This window comes from Struthio camelus, chromosome 2 (assembly GCF_040807025.1).
Source record: "Struthio camelus isolate bStrCam1 chromosome 2, bStrCam1.hap1, whole genome shotgun sequence".
NCBI classification, from domain to species: Eukaryota; Metazoa; Chordata; class Aves; order Struthioniformes; family Struthionidae; genus Struthio; species Struthio camelus.
This window is the reverse complement of record NC_090943.1, coordinates 121,385,935-121,406,832: the sequence shown is the minus strand read 5'-3', so window position 1 is coordinate 121,406,832 and position 20,898 is coordinate 121,385,935. Positions and strand designations below refer to the sequence as shown.

The window sequence follows — 20,898 nt, the reverse complement described above, 5'->3', positions numbered from 1 at the left end:
GTTCTTTCACTCATCCTATTTTTAAAGGGGTTATAAGCACACAAGCACACATACATTTACACAAATACATCTCTATTTCATATGCCTTTCTCCTGGGGTTCAGTCTACATTTTCCCCTCAGGTTCTCAAGCTTCACATCATATCAAGCGCAGCAAAAATAGTTCACATATGTTATTTTTCCATGACGTAAGGGAGAAAGAATAAATATACGAGCCCGCCAATCTGTCTAGCTCATCACAAAAGCAGTGGAGATTTCAGTAGAGATTCAGTAGAGATTTCTTCCAGTGGTAGCACCAAGACACCGAAAAATAAGAAGGTAGAGAAATGCTGGCAAATCTAGTGTTGTAGATCCTAGTACTGTGTTATCATCGTGATGAATGACAGTTCTCGCAGTGCAGAGATGCCAGGAGCTAACCACCCTATATTTTGGTAAATCAATACTGAAAAGGATGAGTGACAAAAGCATTTATAATGACAAATTTTCCTTGTAATTGAAAGCAGGAGAGACTTCCCTCTGGCTTGCTCCTTTCTTCATCGAGGCCTGCTGACACCACTGCACAATGGTATTTCTGTAGGTGGGGCCTAAGGTAGCCTAATTATTCCTTAGGACTAAAGTGTAATCAAAAGCCACATCCATCTTCAAGGAATTAGTTCAGTGAGTTTCTTGCTGCTGTTCCACATGGTGCCTTGGGAGCTCGCAGATGGGCTGGCTGTTGCCTTGTCCTCTTACAATACATGTTTAAGTAGCGCGTGGGTGTGCTCTTGTTTAGGGGTCACTAACACCCTGAATTGATTAGAGAGAGGGAGAGAGAGAGAGCATAGAGTAGATATCCACCTTTTATACAGCTGAAGTTGTGAGATGAGTTAACTGTGCTCCTCTGCAGATGCTGGGAGGCCTAACTGAACTGAGAGTGCTGTTATACAGCCTGTACTACTAGAGTTTCATACAAGCACAAATCTCCGTCTAGCCATTCAGTTTGCTTAAAATCAAGTAGGTCCACATATTTTTGAACTTTCTGTGGGTCCCAAATGAAAAATAATGAATTCACCTCTCCTAATAGTAAAAGCCTTAACATTTTTGTCTGGATTTGGTGGTGGAATGTGCTCTCATAAGCACAACTACGCCTGAACGGCAGATGCATGTGACGGCGTTACAGTGCTGCTTCGTGCCAGCCAGGCTTATTTTGTGCATTGCAGTTACAGGACATTAGCAAAAAACCTACATTAGCATTGCCCGCTAATATGAAAAGCATCTATATCCATCTATATGAAAAGCAAACTTTTGTTCTCAAACAGATCTTTGGGCCTCAATAAGGTTTCTGAAGCTGCAGTTGCTGCAAACGGTTTGTGCAATTTGTGTGAATTTGTCATAACCGGGAATGCCTACTTACTGCTAACACAAGTAAATGCAATAGAAATGTTAGAAATTATACCCAGGAATGTCATTTCAAACACATGCAGGAATTCTCCAGCGAGGAGCACTATGTAGGTGTGAGACTTGCGTGTCCAGAAAAGCCTTGATCAGACGACAGGGTTGTACAGTGAGGAGATGCAAGGGGCCATGTGGAGTCGTCCCTGTTGTCCAGACTGTGAAGCCTTTCTGTCGTATCTAAGCACTGCTGGGGGCACAGCGCTCCCTTTAACCACACGCCAGCCCTTCCTTCTCCAGCTTGTGCCCTTTCTGAAGCCTGCCCTGCCTGTTACTATGTACCATTTCAGTGTAGAGGTAAATTAAAATATACGATGCCGGTAGCAGAAATTCAGGAACATGCAGTGCAGTCTTTGGTTTTCAGCGCACTACAAATGTTTGTTGTATTTTGTCAATGACTCTAAACTGTATCTCTTACTTGTAGCTCACAGCAAATTACATGTTACCTGCCCAGAGAATTTGACTCTGTTACAGGAGAAATGAGGACACCTATTGCGGGTGAAAAAATGCTGCCCATGGCTTCATTGCAAGCGACTCTACAAGCGAAAAGGTAGGCTCAGGCTATAAGAATTTACTTGATGTGATACAATTTTAAAATACGCCTTTCATAGGCATGGGGTGGAAGCCCTAGAGCAGGTGTAAACTTCTTCCTAGCTGAAGGGAGTAGAGAACCCAGCTTCTGCCGTGCCCACGCACGGGGAGGCAAGGTGCAGATATAAAAAATGCTATTGCTCTGAAGTAGCTATCCAGAAATGAGTTTCCGCACAGCTGAAAGGAGGGACTAGGAACAAAACCAACTCAGGTCCAGCTCTTCTTTCTGTAAAAGCCGATGATTGGGACGCAGACACGGGTGTTCGGATTTGGGCTGCGTGCATCACCTCGCAGGCAGGAAGTGGTTGCTACTAGAAATCAGTGGAAGAAGTGCAGGCTCATCAAGGTTACACTGACGGGTTAAAGCTCAGGCATGCAACTGCCTTCACAACGGTACAGGAGGAGGTCAGCGCTCAGCAGCCCTCAGAGGCTGTGCTTGAGAGGGCACTACAGGGGGAAGAGCAGCACAGGCAGGAAGGGGTGTGGAGAGCGCTCTGTATGACTAAGTGCTGTTTGCAGCTGCAGACAGATGCGTGTTTAATTATGTGCTATATGCATGCAAATTTGGTGTGCTGTCACTGGAGTCCAGATGTTCCCTTGCACTATAGAAAGCAAAACAAACAAAAGGAAAAAGGGTCGGAGAGCAAAATAAGAGAGGGTAGGAGTGGCAGCGTCGTGCTCTTTTCCTGCCCGTGTGCGCTACCCCGGCCTGCCCTCCCATTTTGCTGAACTCCTGGGGCAGGCTGAGACCTGGGAGCCCACCGGTGGAGCATCTGGTCAGGGAGGAGGGGAGGCCTGAGAGAAGCTGTTCCCTGCCCCGTCTCCCAGGCCAAGAGCCTTCTCACTAGCTTCCCTCCTGTAGAGACGTCCCTTAGCAGGGGTAAAGCCTCCATGACCAGGCTTAAGGTTTACTTTCCCTTATTTGCCTTTCCTTCTTTAACTGTAAAATCTGTTTTCTTTCTCTCTAGCCCTCTGTCCCTTATGCGGGTTTGTACTGGTTAAAAAAAAAAAAAAAAGCTGAATTTTTTTCCATAGAAAGTAAATCAAACATTCTTCGTTTTAACGCTTTGAAACAAAGAGCTTTTCATAAGAGCCATGCTTTTGTGTTCCCAGCGTTTAAAAACAATAGGCTGCACAGGCAAAACCAGATCCTTTTCTCGGTAGCTCAGCTCTGATCAGGCATCAATGGAGCTATGTTGATTTATGCCAACCATGCACCTGGCCTTTATTCTCTTTGATGGCATTTCTGTGTCTCTTTGGAAGATTGTCCTATTCATTCCTTTTTAATTAAATAATGATGATGATTATTAGTATTTTTGTGGTGTCTGTTTTGAATTAAATTTGTTCTGGGTATACACATCATGTCAGTTCATTTTATCTCCCATGATAAAAACAGTGTATATAGATTCAGAGATCACATGTCTTCGTAAGTGACTCAGAAGTGGGAGCATTTCCTTCCTCTAATGTGGCAGCATAAAGTTACAAGAAGCCAAGTATTTACAATTTACCAGTTCAAAAACCTGGATTTACTCTTTTGCGTGCAGGGATTATCAGCTCAGCTCAGAAGGGTTTTCCTTCCCTCTAGTCAAGGCACAGCAGGCTCGGTGGGGTTAGTTCTGATTTAGAGCAGCAAGAGGGAAGACTGAGCCTGGAGGGCCTCTGCGGGCTTGCTCCTTGCTGCCAGGCTGAGGCCCCTCCTCAGTGCTGCCTTCACCACTGATATTTGTGCGTCACAGTGTTTTACTTGCTTGGTCTCCTTGTTTCCAGCTCTGTTGCTAGTGCAAATACCATTTGCACTGGGTAAAGTTTATATTTATGCAAATTTACACAGAAAGGGCTGTCTTAGGTCTTCTGGAGACTGCGTCCTGCTTTCTTGCATTCCAGTTTTATTCTTCAATAAAAATTCTTTATAAGCCTTGGCAATATCTTAGAATATATATTTATAAACTTCATGTAAGATTTTTCTGCAGGTTTTAATAAAGTGTGTGAATGGAAGTCCTGTGAAGTGGTTAGATCCTTCCACTAAGCCACTGAACTTTGGATCATGTGTACATATTTTCTTGGAGAATTGCCCAGAGCTCCTTTAGCTTCTTTAATACTTAGCTTACTCTGTCCCCAAGGTACATCATTACCTTTGATTTAACTAAATACAGCAAAGGGAAAGTTACAATCTCATTACTCGACACCTTGCTCTCAGGGGTAAATTGTATTAGCTGAAATCCTGGTCTTAGCCAGAGGAATTGGTATCTGTGCATTTTACTGACTTTCTAGGTTTGTAGCTTCCAGCCAGTAATTTTGATTAGAAAGTAAGCAGAAGCTTCTGGAATTAAGATTTATGGCCAGTGCTATTACATAAGAATATAAGCCCTATATACCAAGTAATATCTCATTCTCTTAGATCATGACTCATTACATTATTAATACATTGTTAATTAAAACCTTATCTGCAAGAGTTGGACACAGAGCCATTTATTTCAGTATGCTTTAAAATTATTTTCTCCAATATGTGTTCAAGTGTCAGAAAACAGCTCTCTGAACAGTTCTTTCTGGATTGAAAGTCTAATAGCAAGTCTTTCTTTTTTTATACTAACTTATAAGCTACTGAGATTCCTATGCATGTAATTATTCATTCTTAACAGGGTATAGTTCTTCTGTCACAGGAATCTTAGTTAAGAGAGAGGCTCATGCACAACAGAGAAATCCATTGCTGTTCCAAGTTTAAATATAACTGAATAGAGACAAAAGATCATGATGCCAACTAACTCTGTCTTTTTATTCTGTGCAATAATGCGGCAGTGCTCCGTCTCTATCAAGGAGCAGGTGACAGCTTAACAAAGAAACTGTGTCGCATGAACATTTCACATGTGCTTCACATTCAGAACAACCTGTAGGAAACAGAGTCACTGGCTGAGGTGCAAAGCAGTGCTAGGAGTGTGTTTTAAAAATATCTTATACATTTTGAATGCTATCAGCTGCAAACCTGGAGACACAGCATGATATGCACACAGGTCAGAGTTTGAGATCCTCTGAAACCAAATATCGACACAGAGAAAATAAAGACGCACTGGGTATCTTGCTTTCAGTTCTTCATAGTCAGAGGATGCTTCACTGCAGCTCTGGCAATGACCAACCTCTTGCAGTTTTGCAGTGTTTGAGCCAGCTGCACAAAGCCGGTTTATGCTTGTGCCTTCCAGTCTTAATGCCTTGAGGGAAGCTGTAAGATTGTATGGTGGCACTATCCCATTTAACAAAAAGCGGTTTCTTTTGCCAGGAACATCCATTTAATGTATTTTTAGAAAATACAGACAGATTTACAGGAGACTGGACCATTGTGCCCCGAGTTTCCTTGAAGCATTGGAGAAAGATGCAGCAGTTTTTAAAATGAGGAAACCACAAAGAAAATAGTAAGAGACAAAAAGCATAGCAAGAGTTCATTATAAAGCCATCATGCATTACAGAGTATTCAGTGAGACCACATTATTCAGGCTACTCTGCTATTTTATGAGGGATACAAAGGAAACAAAGGGGAGCGCAAAAACAAATATTGCACTGAAGACTCCAGAAGATCCAAGGCTCCTAGCAGGAGGAAGGGCTAAAATGAAACCACTCACAGATGAACCCAGAGAAGTGGTTACAAAACTGGAGAAAGCTGACCCACCCAATTCATTTTACTGCTGAAAGAAATGAAAGGAGGAGGGCTCTGTATTTACATGAAAGCTCCCTAGTAACCAAAGCACAGACCTTCAAGCACAGGTAAGGGAAGACTGTGAAGAAGTTTTACTTGGAAGCTTTTGTTGTTAGAGACTTAAGTACCAGTATCATTTAGAAGCAGAAAGTAAAATGAAAAATGTTTTCCTTGCATATACATATACCTATGAATTCTACTGCTTTTCACAGTAATTGTGTATTTCTTTCTACAATGCCTGTGATCTATTTAATTTTATTTGCCTGCAATTCTCAGTGTTAGGCTTATTAACCGTCTTGCAGCTCCCATTATAATCTGGCTGTGCTTTGTTGATATAATAAATGGGAACTCGTGGACCTTGGTGTCATCCACCTCAAATCATGATCCTACTAAAACTAATCCAAATTAACTGAAGAACTCTTTGCCCTTGATACTTAAGCAGACAAGAGGGAGGCTTGGCAATTAAAAACAAATGTGGTTTGGTCTAGAAAGAAAATCTTCTTCCTTATATAATTGATTTGGGATCAAAATGAGCCATTTATGACAATCTAAGCATACTGTTAAAGAGCATGATTATTCAGCGATGCACTCTCTGCTTATTGAACACTATATTTGAAACTTTTTCATTAAACTTTTCAAAACTTTTCTCAGAAGCTTGACTTTAAAGATGTGCAAACAAAATAGCAAAAGTTAACCAACAGACATTAACACAGGCATGTCTTTGGTTACTACTTCTAATTATAAGGTGAATGACACTGTTTCAAAATGCGAGCTGTGATACCTTTGCACCTTTGAACGTAAGCAATGAGCAGTAATGCAGGCTGAGAAAGGATGGCCAAAGTTGAGAGGTTTTACTGTTGAAAATATTAGCATTACTGTAAGGCCTGAATAGCAAATAATAAAGCAGACTACAGAATAAAAAATTACAGGTAAAGCTTCTTCTCATGGAAAGTTAATTTAATATTGTTATGATCCAGGAATGGATAGATTTGGAGGTCCATCTGAAACAGTCAAAGGAGGTAAATAATCATGGAAGTTACTGCCAAATGCCAGCACTACAATGACGAAAGCCTAGGAAATACTACTCATAACAATAAGAACTCACGACAGGGTATTTACCTCACATCATTGCTATTTATTCACTTAACTTTTCATCTTACTACAGGATTTGTTCACTTTTGGTCTGTTATAAAATGTATTGGGGGGGAACTGTTTATTTTCCCTTTAACAAATACCTTTCTTGGTGAACTTGAATGGAAAGACTCTTTACAGTTGAAATTATGTCTGCCATTCATGACTTGAAATACTTGAAAATTCAGGCACTTGTTTTCTAGTAGATGTTTCCCAAGTGAGAAAATTCAGAATATTCTAAGTACAGAGCAGACCATGCATGAAATATAGTTCAGTGTCCATGTGGTTTTCTTCAAGTCATAATTCTTTATCAGACTAATCTAAACAGGACAACTTATTTCCTCATGTAAAGGTTATGGTACTGGCTTTTTTCGGATTGAAAAGCATTTTAGGAAGTGTTTATTGGCCTGATGTAGATTCATCCATGTTTAAGCACAAAACCCAAAACTCTAGGTGGCTTTATGCATTGTCTCAACAACTCTATGGAAACAATACGACTGAAGAAACCGAAAGAAAAGAAACCAAACTTAAAAGAGAGACTTTTCAACACTTTTTTGTTATGTATTAGGATTGCACTGGAGTTAATGCTTACTCATCATTATTACACACATTTACTCGGGTCTTCATATATTTTTTCATTTCTTTCCAGTCAGCACTAAAACTACTTCTGATAAAATAAATTCAAATGGAAGGGAACTGAAATCTAGGACAGGCTCCACCTTTGGATGCAAAACCTTTGCCATGCTTGTTTTTTCTGAGGAGCGGAAGGGAAAAGGGAAAAGGCTTTTTTGTGACTAGGAAAAGGTCACTGAAATGTTTACTAGAGAATGGCTTGATAAAGTTTATTTAACTATTCTTCCTTTCCCCTCATAGGAGTTGTCAGTGTCAGTTAAGGCCAATAAATCAGTTGAGTATTTCAACAGTTTTCGTCACCTGAATATTTGGCAGTACTTCAAAGGCAGGGAGCATTAAGCATGGAGAGGGTTCAGTTGTTGCTATCTGACAAGATCCTTTCCAAAGACATGGCCTCTAGCTAGATGGGTGTTATTTTCCAGAGGGGCAGGCAGCCATGCAGGAAAAGCAGTTTCTGGAGTGGATCTCCAGCGAGAGGGGGTTGGCCGTTAGGTGCCCATCGTTTATTCCCACCAGGCCTCACCCCAGTGCAGTTTCACCATGTTCCGTTTCCCCAACATCAGTTTTACGGCCAGGAGACCTCCACGTGGACAAAGAAAGGGACAGATCAGCCTGTAAGAGAATGGCCCAAAAAGAAGAAGCAACTAAAGGTTTGGTGTGACCACCTTTCCTGCCGTTTTGCCATCACAAGACCTGACACTGCAAGATTTTATAAGGAATTAATGACCAAAGCCATAAGGACTATTGATCTAGCATCTTCTTCTACTAATCCAGCTAGCATCTCCTTCCAAACACACACTGAGAGTAAGCTCCTGAACTTTGGGCAAAGAGGAACCGGCAAGAAGGGAGCAAACAGGAGCCAATATGGGAATCGGTGGGAAGGGAGGTCTGCCATGGCTGGTCTGCCATCTTCTCCCGCCTAGTGGCCAGCTGTAGAAAAAGCTTTAATTTTAAAACAGAGATGGCATCAGGGAATGAAAAAAAAAAAAAAAAAGCAATAGAATGAAAAGGCTGCTTCTGAAGGACAGTGGGAGGAGAAGCCATGTCAGATCTACTCGGGCCAGCCCTTTGTCCAGAAAAAGAAAGCAATAAAGCTGTGTTCTTTCGACCATGGGTCATGATCATGGCTCTGAAGCTTACAAAGGAAAATTATTCTCTTTCAGCGGTTTTTGTATAGCCAAATTCTAATAAGCATAGATGATAGACTCCTGCTTACTCAGGCAAATGAACTTTTTAAAGTTACAGAAATATTTGCATAAAGTAAGCAGGATTTAGTTGCCTGTAAAAAGTACATAAAAGAGAAACCAAATTAAAATAACGAAAGAAGAAAATGGACAGTTTACAGAACATACTGTATTTATTTGGCCCCCAAATTCCTAACATTGTAACAAACTCCCAGAGTTTCACTCCTTAAAGTGCTTCAAACTCCATTTATATTATTATTATAACTTTTAACACTAATGTACATTTCTGTATAAACATTTTGTTCATCAATCCAAAGAAATTTATATTTTTATAAAAATTCTTTATATTAGTGGATCAAATTTGCTCACAAGATGACCAGCATTAAGGCAAATTTCCAAAATTAAGACACGGGAGTGACTCAATACTGTGCTGTTATGGGTGAGAGCAAAATTTGGCCCAGTAGGTGTATATACAATCCTGTTTTATGCATCTGTTTTCAAAAGACACAATGGATTACCTTGGAAATCAATAACATTTAACAGGGAGTTTATCAAATCCAATCCTTTCAGTTTGCTCTGGCACAGTCCAGGTCCAGAGGATGCCTTTGCTCACCAGCCATTCTGCATAACCAGCCTGATGACAGTGACACAGTGATCAGGAAAAAGGGAACCCACATTACATGAATTCATAAAGTACTTCAGCAGATCCAATCTGATGAGTGTACAAGTAGTGTAACAGCAAAGTTACTTGGCAGGGCATCCATGCAAACTCACTGCACCATGAACCTCTGAAATTTTTTTGGTGGAGACAGGTTTGTCATTTATGCTAATATTCCGAAGACAGCCAAAAAATGGATCTTTAACTGGAAGCCATGGTGTGGCCAAATATGCTACATAAAACAAGGAAAAAATATCACATTAATAACGTAAGAATGATTTTAAATAACATTAATTCTTGCAAAGAATTTTAAAGAACATTACACTTGCAAGGTTTTGATAATGTACTCTTAGATCTTAGATCTTTTCTGTTAAATGTAGCAGGAAACAAACTTCCCAAGATACAGTGAACTATTCTCTACTGTAGATGAAACACTTGGAATATTTTTCAATGAATCTATTTTCCATGATTTGGCTCCAAATATGACAGGATTTGACCAGCATCTGATGTTCTTCATTCTTCTTTCAGTTTGAGGACCTTTTCCTCATGATCTGTCTTATGAGACCTCCCATGTAGTTGTATTCTCCCCTGCTTCCCATCTGAGTGAAAACTTTCTCAGTAGGAGCATCACCTTCCATTCTTTCTACCCAGACTTCATGGGGAATCTCAGCACAGAATAAAGACACCAAGCTCTAGCCCTTCTGAGGCAGTGATGCACCCAGAACATCCTGTTCTGATGAAGCTGAACTAACCGGAGGTTTGGGTGTTACAGCTTTGATTTGATCTTGGAACATTTGAACTAGATTCCTTTCCAGTGAAACTAAACCAGAAGATCCACTCCAGGAACATTCACCTAATGCACTAGGCAGTCACTACTAGGCAGTCAGTGTGTTTCACACTAGACCTAGTCGGATGTAAAGCTCCCAAAACATGCATAGCGTACATGCTGGGCCCTCAGTAGTTCAGATTAGTTTTCTCTACGGATCTGCTCCATTCCATGGCACTACTTGCTAGGTAGATTGAATCTTAGTCTCTATCAAAAAGAAGCTGTTCAAGAGAAGAGAGGGCATGATATAGGACTACATGCATGAGTGGGACCTTCGTACTGGAAAGGAATAAGAAGCGAGTACATAACTGAAAAAGGAAGCAGCAATAACATTACCTGGAATTCTGCCGAAGTAGAGTGGCTGACGCATGTGTCTAGGAATAAAGGGTGGAAGTCCAGTGGTATAGTTGCTCTGTGCGCCTACCTCTAGCTGCATGGTGTTCTCCTTCTGAGAGACTGTGAAGAAACAGGTAAATGAGTACTCTTTCTCAACCCTATTGAAGAACTGGACAGAGATATGACACTATTTTAAAAAGCATCTATCTTGTCAAAACGTAATTCATAGGAGAAATTCAAAGTCAGACTGACGCATCTAGATACTCTGGGGCAAAATAAACCTAATCTTCTCCCCTTCTCTTTTGTAATGCCTTGAATTAACATAAGACACTTATATTTTTCTAAAGAGCATTCTCAGAATAAACAGAAGTGAAATGATTAGTAAAAATCTGGGCATGCAAATCTCTGTGCCCATCCACCTTTCCAAGTTTCAGAAGAACTGGCATGATACAACATACCTGCAATTGTATGCCACTGGCCATTACACAAAGAATGCTTAGGTGTGACTGATGTCTGGAACTCTCCAGCCCCATTATTTCCAGCAGCAATGAGCTGTAAAACAGTTATCTCGTAAGGTACCATAGTAAAGAAAAGCAACAGAAAAATACAGGACTTGAAGTATTCATTTACTGAAGTTGTGAGGAGCTGGGTTTCATATAATTTTAAGAGTCACAGTCAGTGTATTCGTATCCCAGAAATGATCTTCTCCAAGATGAAACTAAATTTCCCTAGTAGAATCCTAGGAGAAGATATTTTATAAATTATACAAGCAAAAATGCATACCTTTGTCTCTCTTTCCCCCTCAGTCTTACAAAATAATATTAATTCTTTTGACATAAACTCTCTTAGACAAGGTCTTTCCTACCCATTTATTCAGCTGAAGCAGTCATCCACAAGCTTGGTATCTCCTGAGACAATCACTGCAACGTACTTCTCTGGCCTTTAACACAATTTCAGTCTATTCATAATTTACTCATAATGCTTGCAGCCTGACTATTTACTATTACATTTCAAACAAGCACTTTCCCTTCAAACTCTCTTTTGCTGTGATGCTTACAACAAGCTTGGTAATGGTCAGGTGACAGACATGCTGAATCCACTTCCTATCAGGCTGACTGATGGTGTCTCATTGACCTTTCATTCCATCCTGCTGCTTTCTGTCCACACACATACCCAGCATGAATCTAAGTTATTGCTGAAAAAAGTGGTCCTGCCCTTAGGAGTCCGCAGGTGCCGATGCGCCTGCCTCCATGTGCTCATTGTGCCTTGAACCAGATCAAGGTTCTGAGCGAAACTAACTAAAAACAAAAATAAATAAATAAATAAGGCAGCCATCTTAGTTCCCTAATCAGGGTTCACTGGTGCCTGCCCTAATGATGGCCAGGAATGGGCAGCTATGTCTGGGGAGAGAAGGGCAAAACTGACCCTTCCTGCAGTAAGGTGGACTCATGCTGGTTTAAACCATGTCTTGAGACAACAAACTCTGTGGAGCAGAGACTAGCTTTGTATTTGATGTCTCTCCAGCAAAAAGCACAATGGTTTTGTGGTCCAAGACTCACATTCTGAAGCTATTATATTATGAAAAATCAGCAGCAATCACAACCACTACCATTACCTGTCAGCTAGAGGCAAAGATGCTAACATGAAGCGAGACTGCTCAAATTCTGCAGTGGAGGTAGTTATGGAGCTGCATCAGTACCTTAGCCAAATGATGACTAAAATAGGAGCAGGAATAAGCCATGGAGTTCTGTGGCCTCTGGCCAAAAGCCCAGTGGGCTTTTGTAAAGGCCAAGACATCCAAGAAGATGAAGACTGTGGCCTACTGCTGACTGTTGTGAGGACAACATGTGCAAGCCAGCGTGCACACAGTGGAAGCTCCTTATGTAGGCACAGAGACAGGTTTCATGCTCAGTTTTCCATAGGACAGTTTTAAACCTTTGGAGGAAACACATGGGGAAGTTGTTTAACGTTAAATCTACAGACAGATGTTGTAATAAATAAGTCCAGTGTTCAAGGTCTGAATTCCCTCTGCTGAATGATGGCAATAAAGCTGAAATGGAGACAGAGCCTGTAAAACTTACCTTTCCTCCTTCTAGGTAAACAGTCAAGTAGTTGTCTCGCTTGCTTCCAGAATGGAGCAGTACACTTGTTGCGCTCCTTGGTCGAACAGTAAATACAATCCTAATATCCAAGCCCATCACCAAATTATCTGTAGAGAATTAAACAGTGGGCAAAGGAATGACCACAGAAGAAGATAACTGGGAGAACATGCAAAAAATGTAAAAAAAAAAAAATCCTTCCATATACACATTTAACACATAATTCCATATAACATAATCTCTACACAGCTTACCAATGGTGATATATCCTCCTTCCTTAAAGAAATAAATCCCAGTCTCCATGGGAACATCCAGACATGGAAGCACACCATTTTTTTGCTGAGGCGTATTCATGACTTTTCCGTTCATCTTGAAATTCCTAAGGCAACCTTTGAAACTGTTCACTGGCATAATCTGAAAGCATATTTCAAAACATGAATGACTTTTTAGTAAGAACATCTAGTAGTTCTTTTGTATTGTTGGACTGTAGAAAGCCAGCTGTCTTTAAGGGCATCTAAAACCTGTCTCTTATGAATTGAAAATGTATCCTGAAATTAAACATCTTAAAACATGAAAGCAACAGCTGATTTTGAGTTAACACAACTCCTTGTGTTGCTTCTCAGTGATGTGTCAAAAAGACAACACAACAGGAGTTGTAAGATCTCAAATATACCCTTTCCTTTCCTAAGAGGCTGCATATTCAAATCTGATTCTATAAAATGCCTTGCATCATCAACTGTTCATTTTTAAAGTAATAGGGACAATACGTATTTCAGATTAAAATCAGATTTTACGTTCATAAGTCCTTAATGAGAAGGATTCCCTGGCTCTCTACTGAATATCACTAAGCCCATTAAAATAAATATTCTGTAGGAAGACTGTATCCCTGGAATTACAAATGTGACTGGCTTTTTGTATTTCCTAAAGTACAGAAATGCAAACAGCACATAGTTATCATCAGTATCTCAACAACACGTGTTGAAAACAAGGGTCCAGCTGATACCTGTGCGCACAACTGAGGAAGATCTATAATGAACAACTGCAAACACCAAGCACAAATGGTGCTCATGCAGTGCTTGGAAATATCTCCCAAACCTTTTCACCATGGAAATCCAGCATATTAATACTTTGACATGTATGTAGCGCGGGCAGTGTGTGTGAGTGGATGCATCAGTTATTTACCTGTCGTTTCAGTGCTGGCAGCCCTCCCAAGTAGATCGGAGGCTCAATGCTGATGGCAGAATTTGTTGCTAATCTTCCATGCTGGGCCCTTAGACCATCAACAAGAAGACGGATATTTTTCCCATCTCTACTGAATACCACCTTTGCAGGGTGCAGACATAACAGAATGAGAAATCTCAAGCCGAGTAAAAGTCACTGGAGCTAGTGCTCCAAACAGCAAAAAGGGGTTTTTCGAAAAATTAATCATACACAGTACAGCTTTAAAGCAAGAATATACAATTCTGTCTCATCTGAAACTAGCAAAGAACAGAAATGGAAGTAGATCAATAAAATGCTTCTGTCAAATATCAAGATAGTTTGAAAACCAGGAGCACCTTGCACCTCGATCATTCAGACTTTCAGGAATCCATTCTTAGGTCACCCTTGCTGCAGTCTATGAATGGAATAATTGCATTAGCTCTCTGGGTGTGACAAAAATCAGAACACTGCCTGCTACACCTGCACCTCACCATCTTCGGTATCGCAATGATACCGAATTGCAGAATTCTTCTTTAACTTTAACACAGTACTCTTGAAATATTTAAACTGAAAATAACATCTTAGGACCCTAAGTCTCTATAAGCTCTCTCACAACAGATACCTGTCAACCACAGGAACTTTCAGCCATATGAATTCATTTCAGATGCCCAAAAGGAACAATTTCGCACTTTCCTTCCCTGTCTCTGCCCAGTAACTTAGAAATTGAATAGGCTGTGCCTGCTGAAGGCTAGTTGTGGTCTCACCATGGTCCCTGTGCCACGCTACTTACAGTGTGCCACTGCCCATCATTGTATTTAGTATTGGTTTTGATTTTGATTCGTTTTTCTCCAGAACCAAGTGAAAAGACAAAACGTCCTTTTGAAAGGTGGAGAGCCATGTAATAGTTCTCAAATCTTTCCTCCACGAAAAATATTAATCCTCTTGATGACTGAGTCCGTACGTCTACAGAAAAATGTACCCTGCAGTGGAAAGAAAGCATGTGCAAATGTAGGTCTGTTTTGTTAGTCGTTGTACCCTTTTTGTTCTCCAGAAAAATGCCAGTGAAACTCCATTGGGGAAGTGCAGAACAGCTTTTGGGTAGAATCACAGTGTTCTACATTCTTTCCATTTCTGAATGTGGATGAAAGTTGACATATTCAGATTTAGGACTTGGCATCAATATGCAGTATGGTTGTCAACCCCATCCAAGTCAATCATATAGCTTTGTCTGGTGAAATGTTAACTGAGAAAAAATTCCCAGAACCTTTAGAACCATTCTTCTGTTGTGCCCAAAGATATCAGCAAGAAGAAAGACCTAGCTCTTAGCACCCAAAGATTCAAGCAGCTTTGAAGATTAAAGTGAGGTGACTAGAGAACATTTTGTATTACCTGTCTGTAGGGGATAGTGGGGAAAATGTGTATGACATAAAACTGTTGGGATTGTTTCCAAACAGGTATGCTCCACTGCTGACATTTAACTGAGCTGGTAAAGCACGGTTTTGCTGGTCCTGCTGCACTTCGGCATCTATTAGATAGTCAACGTATTTTTCATTCTGTAACTGTAAGACAGAATTGAAAGTTTCACAGTCCAACCATGGTTTCACAAACCATGGTTGTGCAGACAAAGCCTCAGTATCGATATGGAGTGGAGATGACAGTAAAAATAAGCATACCTTGAGCATCTTAGACCTGAGGGGATTTTTGAATTCTTTCAGCAGCATTGGTTCAGGGTTTGTGTATTGGCGGCAAGCTCCAAGAGACACACCAGTCTTCCTAGTGTAGTTAACTAGATTTTGAACCTCAGGGAGCTGACCTGCCCTAGAATAATAAAAGCAGCAAGCGCTATAACACAACATTCCTTTTCTTCAACAGAATCAGCAACATACTGTAAAACTGCGCAATGTACAAAACAGATTGCTCAGTGACCCAGTGTTAAAGTACCGGTTTTCACCTCTCCTCCAATTAGAGCTGATTTCACTTTTTCTTCCAAATATTTTTTCGTGAAAAATTTAGGTTTGTTTGGGTGTTCACATTTGTCCTGGTTCTGCCCTTTTCTTTTTAGCTTGGGAAAAAAGCCTGATGTTTTGTTCTCAGCTCTTCCAGACAAATTATTTTGTTTTAAAAGCGATCTATTTTAAAAAAAACAAATATTGCCATTGAGAAAAGGAGACAACATGACAGCAGCCTTGGTTGAATAAGATTCTGGATCAGACTACAAAACTTTGCTGGTTAATATATGAATAGCCAGTGGCAGATCAAGAAAAAACGGAAACATGAAATCCTGCTAACTCAACCACTCCCTCCTTCAGAGATGAAGAGATGTTCTAAGGAGTTTTGTCAGGAGGTAAGGTCCATCACAACTTAATATGCAGCTCTGAAAATTATAGCAAAATTATCAGAAAGACTGTCAAAATCAATTTCCTGTGTGTAAAAAGAATATTATTAATACTATCATTTTGTAGGTCTTACACAGCATCTTTAATCAGTAAGGTACAAAACACTTTACAACAGAGAAAGATCAATGAAGCTCCTTGCCCATTGATTTCTATATGAAGATTTGGGAGCAGAACCTAGACTTCTTGAAATCCAATCCAGTTCTTCATTCACTTGATCACACTAGCTATGATATTAATTGTCCAGCTAAAGGTTTTCATTTTTGTATTGAAAGCAACTCTCCAAATTTGGCTTTTGATGGGGAGGTTAATATAAATGTTACTTCATTGTCTTGCAGAGTCTTGATTGTTGAGATTTAAAGAAGATTTAACCAAATCAAAATATGTTACTTTTTGTAAAAACCACACATGTATAAACATTCATCAAAACTCTGCTGAAACAAAGCCCTACTGGGACAGCATTTGTGATGGAAGGAATGCTTTTATTTAAACAACATGTTTATGCCAAATTTCTCTCCTAAATTTCAACTATAAGGTATCTCTAATAACCAGATAAACACATGTGAAAAAGAGATAACATAAATCAGACATGTGCTCTCATTTGTTTGTGTAACTGTTCTGGACTTGTTGGGAAGCTTTGCTCATTCATTACGTGGCTCCCTGCATAGCTATAATGATATAATCTAGGAGATCTGTTTGGATGCCTTGTTGGGACACTGTCAATTCACTATATTGAGTTATTCTTTGATTAAAAGACTAGTAAACACGTATAATTCAGCCGAAAATTCCATTACATCTGAATGACAGATTTCATCATAACTTGATAGCATGTGTAATCTGTCTGAATAAAAGGATGTTTTGGGCAGCAAAGTTATTTATTCATGAAGGTTTCATGTATGTGGAAGAAAAGCAATTTAGCAAAAAGTAATTTTAATATGATCAAAAAGGAAAGCAGATCAAAATGCTTGAAACTGAAAATCTTTCTAGGCCAAATACCTTTCTATAAAGATGTTTGAGATGCAACCTTCAAAATCATCTCCACCAAATCTTATAGGCTGGATTAATGTCTGTGGTCCTGGAGAGTCAACTGTCATTGACACAGGCTCATCATCAACCATCAGTCTGAGTCTGAAACAACGTGAATACAAATAAGCATGAAATCTAAAGAAATAGTTATGCATCTAAATGAAAGAATGAGAAAAAGAAGAAATATTTGAGAAAGGTTTTTCCCTGTTTTATTGTAATGATGCTAGAGCTCCATTACCTTATTTCTGGGATTTTTACATCAGTATGTGCTCCCTGACTTCCGTGGAATCACCCTGCTTTCCAGCGGTACATATTTAGCAAGAGTTGAAGCTAGCCCTTCAGTGCTAGGGTGAAATCCTGATCTCACTGAAAATCACGAAAAAACTCCCATTGACAGCTACAGGATAGATTTCATTGTCTGTATGAAAACGGTGCACTTGACACTGTTAGCAACAGCTAGTACAAAAAATATTAAAAGTTGTAATTAGCCTAAGTTAGAGACAATCATTGAAAACTTTCTTCTTTAGATGGAATTTTTTTTTTTTTATGTGATCCTCAAAAATCAATATGATTTAGAAGCTTTTCATGAAATGTTATTTAACTCCTGAGAAAACAGACACAATTCTTAGCTTCTTCCCTGGGCCTTTAACCACTTATGGATAGATTTATAACTCACGATGACACATGTAAAGGCTATGGGAAGGAGAAGAGCTCCAAAGTTCAGGCTTGCCAAGCAGACAAAAATCACATAGTGTATACAAAACAACGTCCATACTGATGTACAGCTGAAACTTCGTAGGTACTGACATGCAAATTCACACGCCAATTATCTTCTTTTGCTTCATTATTTCCTTTTCCTTTCCTAGCACGGGTCATTTTTAGCTGTGTACCCAAAGAACAAGTCACACAAAATCTTAATGTTTCTCCAACATTAAAGAATCAGATAAAGAACTGAACTCACATGTCATCATTTTTTATGACTGTCACATAATGCATTGACCCGTCTTCATATTTCTTGTTCAGTTTGTTTTCCATCTCTCCCATCCTTACAACTACAGAGCCAGGTCTCAGGAAGATAAGAAGAATATTAGGCTAAAAAAAAAGAATTCCACAAAATGGTCAATAAATGCAAATTCCTTCAGTTCTCCCTGACAATGCCATTTGATATAGCGCTCAGTGGTAAGAAGGGGTGGTAATATGCCTTGCTCCTGGATTGTCTGTATCTTACATTACCTTGTAGGAGAGAAATCATCTTACCCCAAAACTGCATTTCTCAGGTAATGTATTACCGGACTTTGTAAAGAACTCCCAGTTCTTTACAAATCACGTGCTTCCTTTTTCAGAATACCTCTGCACCTTGAATACCAGATAATTATTTACACTTCTTGTTTAAATAATTTTTACAAAGAGTAAGCAGAAGATTCAGTTCTCCACTTCTCAAATGCCTGATGTTCACTGTCTTCTTTACATTAGCTCCTCAAGCCAGCAAGAATGGGACTATGATTGATCCTCCCTGCTTCCTGAGGAAATATAGCCAAATAAACCCCTTTCCACAGAATATTCTGACACATAGGCCAAACACAGAGTTTCTTTGGCCTATGACATGCAAGATGACATACTCAAGAGACTTATCTGTGATGCCAAAGCTGACATGGTCACAAACGCACATGACTGATCCAGAAGCACACACAAAAAAATCACATGTTCTAAGATGAACAGGCATGAATTCATACTCTTACATTGTAACTTAAGAGTGTTCCAGTTGATGCCATGGTGCGAAAACCAAAGCTCACTTGGAAGTCCTTGGGAAATGGGAAACCTGCCGGACTCAGGCTCAGTGTTCCCTCCCTGGAGAAAGCTGCAGATCTGACAATCTGAAAAAGAGATAATGCTTTCAGCAATTTTCCTTTCAGTCTGAAGAAATGACAACATAGGACAATAACTGCCCTGCTCAATTTAACATAATTGTAATTGACTCCAGTCAAAACCAAACAGAAGGCAAAAGTTCAGTATTTCAGTACAGAACAGATCTAAGGACTGAATTGATTTCATTGGAATTAACTATGATCTGAGAAACTCTAAAGGCAGGTGAGGCCTGCTGAGTATAATGCATTGTTTGTCTCTACTGTTTGCATTCACAGGACAGTTTATAAGGTTTTACACTCAGAAACACAGAAGTGAGCAGCTGGAGGAATACTTTGTAGGAACAGAACTGTGAAGATGAGCATACATATTTGAAGCTGTGTGAGTCGTGGGACAGAATATACCTGGGCCCTTTTGAACAAAATGCTTTTTAATACATGACAAATTATACAGATACGGACAGAGAATGAACACCAGATCTTCTGCATAGGGAAAGAGCCAGCAAAGAAATTGCTCTGTGAAAGGTTTAGAGGTCACAGAAGGAAAGAAAATGAACACAAACTTTCGGTGCAATACTATAGTAGGAAGGGCAAATGCAATTGTGCACCACGTAAACAGCAGCAAGTAGAAGCAGAGTGGTAATTTTCATCTCTTCACACAGCATTGGTTAAGCCAACAATGAAACATCCCATTGTCCCATTTTAAAAAGAATGTGGCAAAACTCATGGGTGCACAGAAAATAGCTACAAACTGATCTGGTGAGTGGAGAAGTTGCCTTATAATGAGAGACTTCAGTGGAAGTAGTATCTGCTTAGCTCTTTCAAGACAAAAAAAATCAAGAGGTGATTTGTTTACAGAGCATAAGCACTTCAGCAAGAAGAAAGATTCTGAGTAGTATTCAGTGCGTAAATCTTCTGGAGAAGGGCTAGCCAATAACTGAAAGCCAAAACAAATTTACATGCTAAATATGCGTTCCTAACTGTATAGAGTTCTAAGATAGCAGACTACGCACTGGAGCAAAGTACCAAAGTAGGAGTGGATTCTCTTTTCTTTCTTATCTTCATACCAAGTAGCATCTCTTTGTTATCATCACATATTAACCAAATGTAATTTTTGACTTCAGGTAAGTAAGCAAAATATAATGGTCCTGGTTTTATAGATTAATCAGACTCTACAATCTGGTGATCCCTTTTGGTCTTGAATTTCATGCTTAGCAAAAATTTTAAAGTAATTTTGTTAGTTACCCTCCAGTGGTCTGAACATTTCTTGCTGACACCAACAGTCTCATCAAAAATAACAGATGCCGTTTTAGGGTTTTTCAGATTCATCATGCAGCCCCGGAATGGAGGTGTGGATATATTAAAGCTGGTTTTAGGGAATGGAAGGGAGAAAAAGAATTCAGTAGCCTGTTATTTCAAAGCATTCACCAATATAATAGCCTATAACTGCTGACAATAAAATAAGAAATAGAAGAATAAAACAAAAGCCATCTTTATTGCACACACATACTTAATGCTGATCAAAACCTTTCGTCAGGGCACGCTTTAACAAAGGACCCTCCATTAGCCACAAATCATAGATTATGATCATGTATTATCACAGAATCACAGAATGTTTGAGGTTGGAAGGGACCCCTGGAGATCATCTAGTCCAAGCAGGGTCACCTAGACCATACTACCCAGGATTGTTTCCAGGCGGCTTTTGAGTATCTCCAGCGAAGGAGACTCCACAGCCTCTCTGGGCAACCTGTGCCAGTGCTCACTCACCCTCACAGGAAAGAAGTTTTTCCTCAGGTTCAGGCAGAACTTCCTGTGGTTCAGTTTATGCTTGTTGCCTCTCATCCT

General features: G+C 39.7%; 1 protein-coding gene across 1 annotated transcript in view; it reads right to left on the bottom strand.

The window, feature by feature from the left end:
• Positions 1-4,782: 4,782 nt before the first annotated feature.
• The window catches only part of LAMA3 (laminin subunit alpha 3), a 126,314-nt gene continuing 110,198 nt past the window's right edge, over positions 4,783-20,898 (bottom strand). Inside the window, exons 63-75 of the mRNA XM_068932364.1 lie at positions 20,299-20,419; positions 18,931-19,065; positions 18,153-18,283; positions 17,162-17,293; positions 15,446-15,590; positions 15,162-15,331; positions 14,563-14,752; positions 13,755-13,895; positions 12,827-12,986; positions 12,555-12,682; positions 10,932-11,025; positions 10,474-10,593; positions 4,783-9,543 (exon numbers count right to left, since the gene is read on the bottom strand). Of these exons, the coding sequence (XP_068788465.1) occupies positions 9,398-9,543; positions 10,474-10,593; positions 10,932-11,025; positions 12,555-12,682; positions 12,827-12,986; positions 13,755-13,895; positions 14,563-14,752; positions 15,162-15,331; positions 15,446-15,590; positions 17,162-17,293; positions 18,153-18,283; positions 18,931-19,065; positions 20,299-20,419 (1,813 nt within the window). The 3' untranslated portion in view covers positions 4,783-9,397. The remainder of the gene's footprint in view (positions 9,544-10,473; positions 10,594-10,931; positions 11,026-12,554; positions 12,683-12,826; positions 12,987-13,754; positions 13,896-14,562; positions 14,753-15,161; positions 15,332-15,445; positions 15,591-17,161; positions 17,294-18,152; positions 18,284-18,930; positions 19,066-20,298; positions 20,420-20,898) is intronic.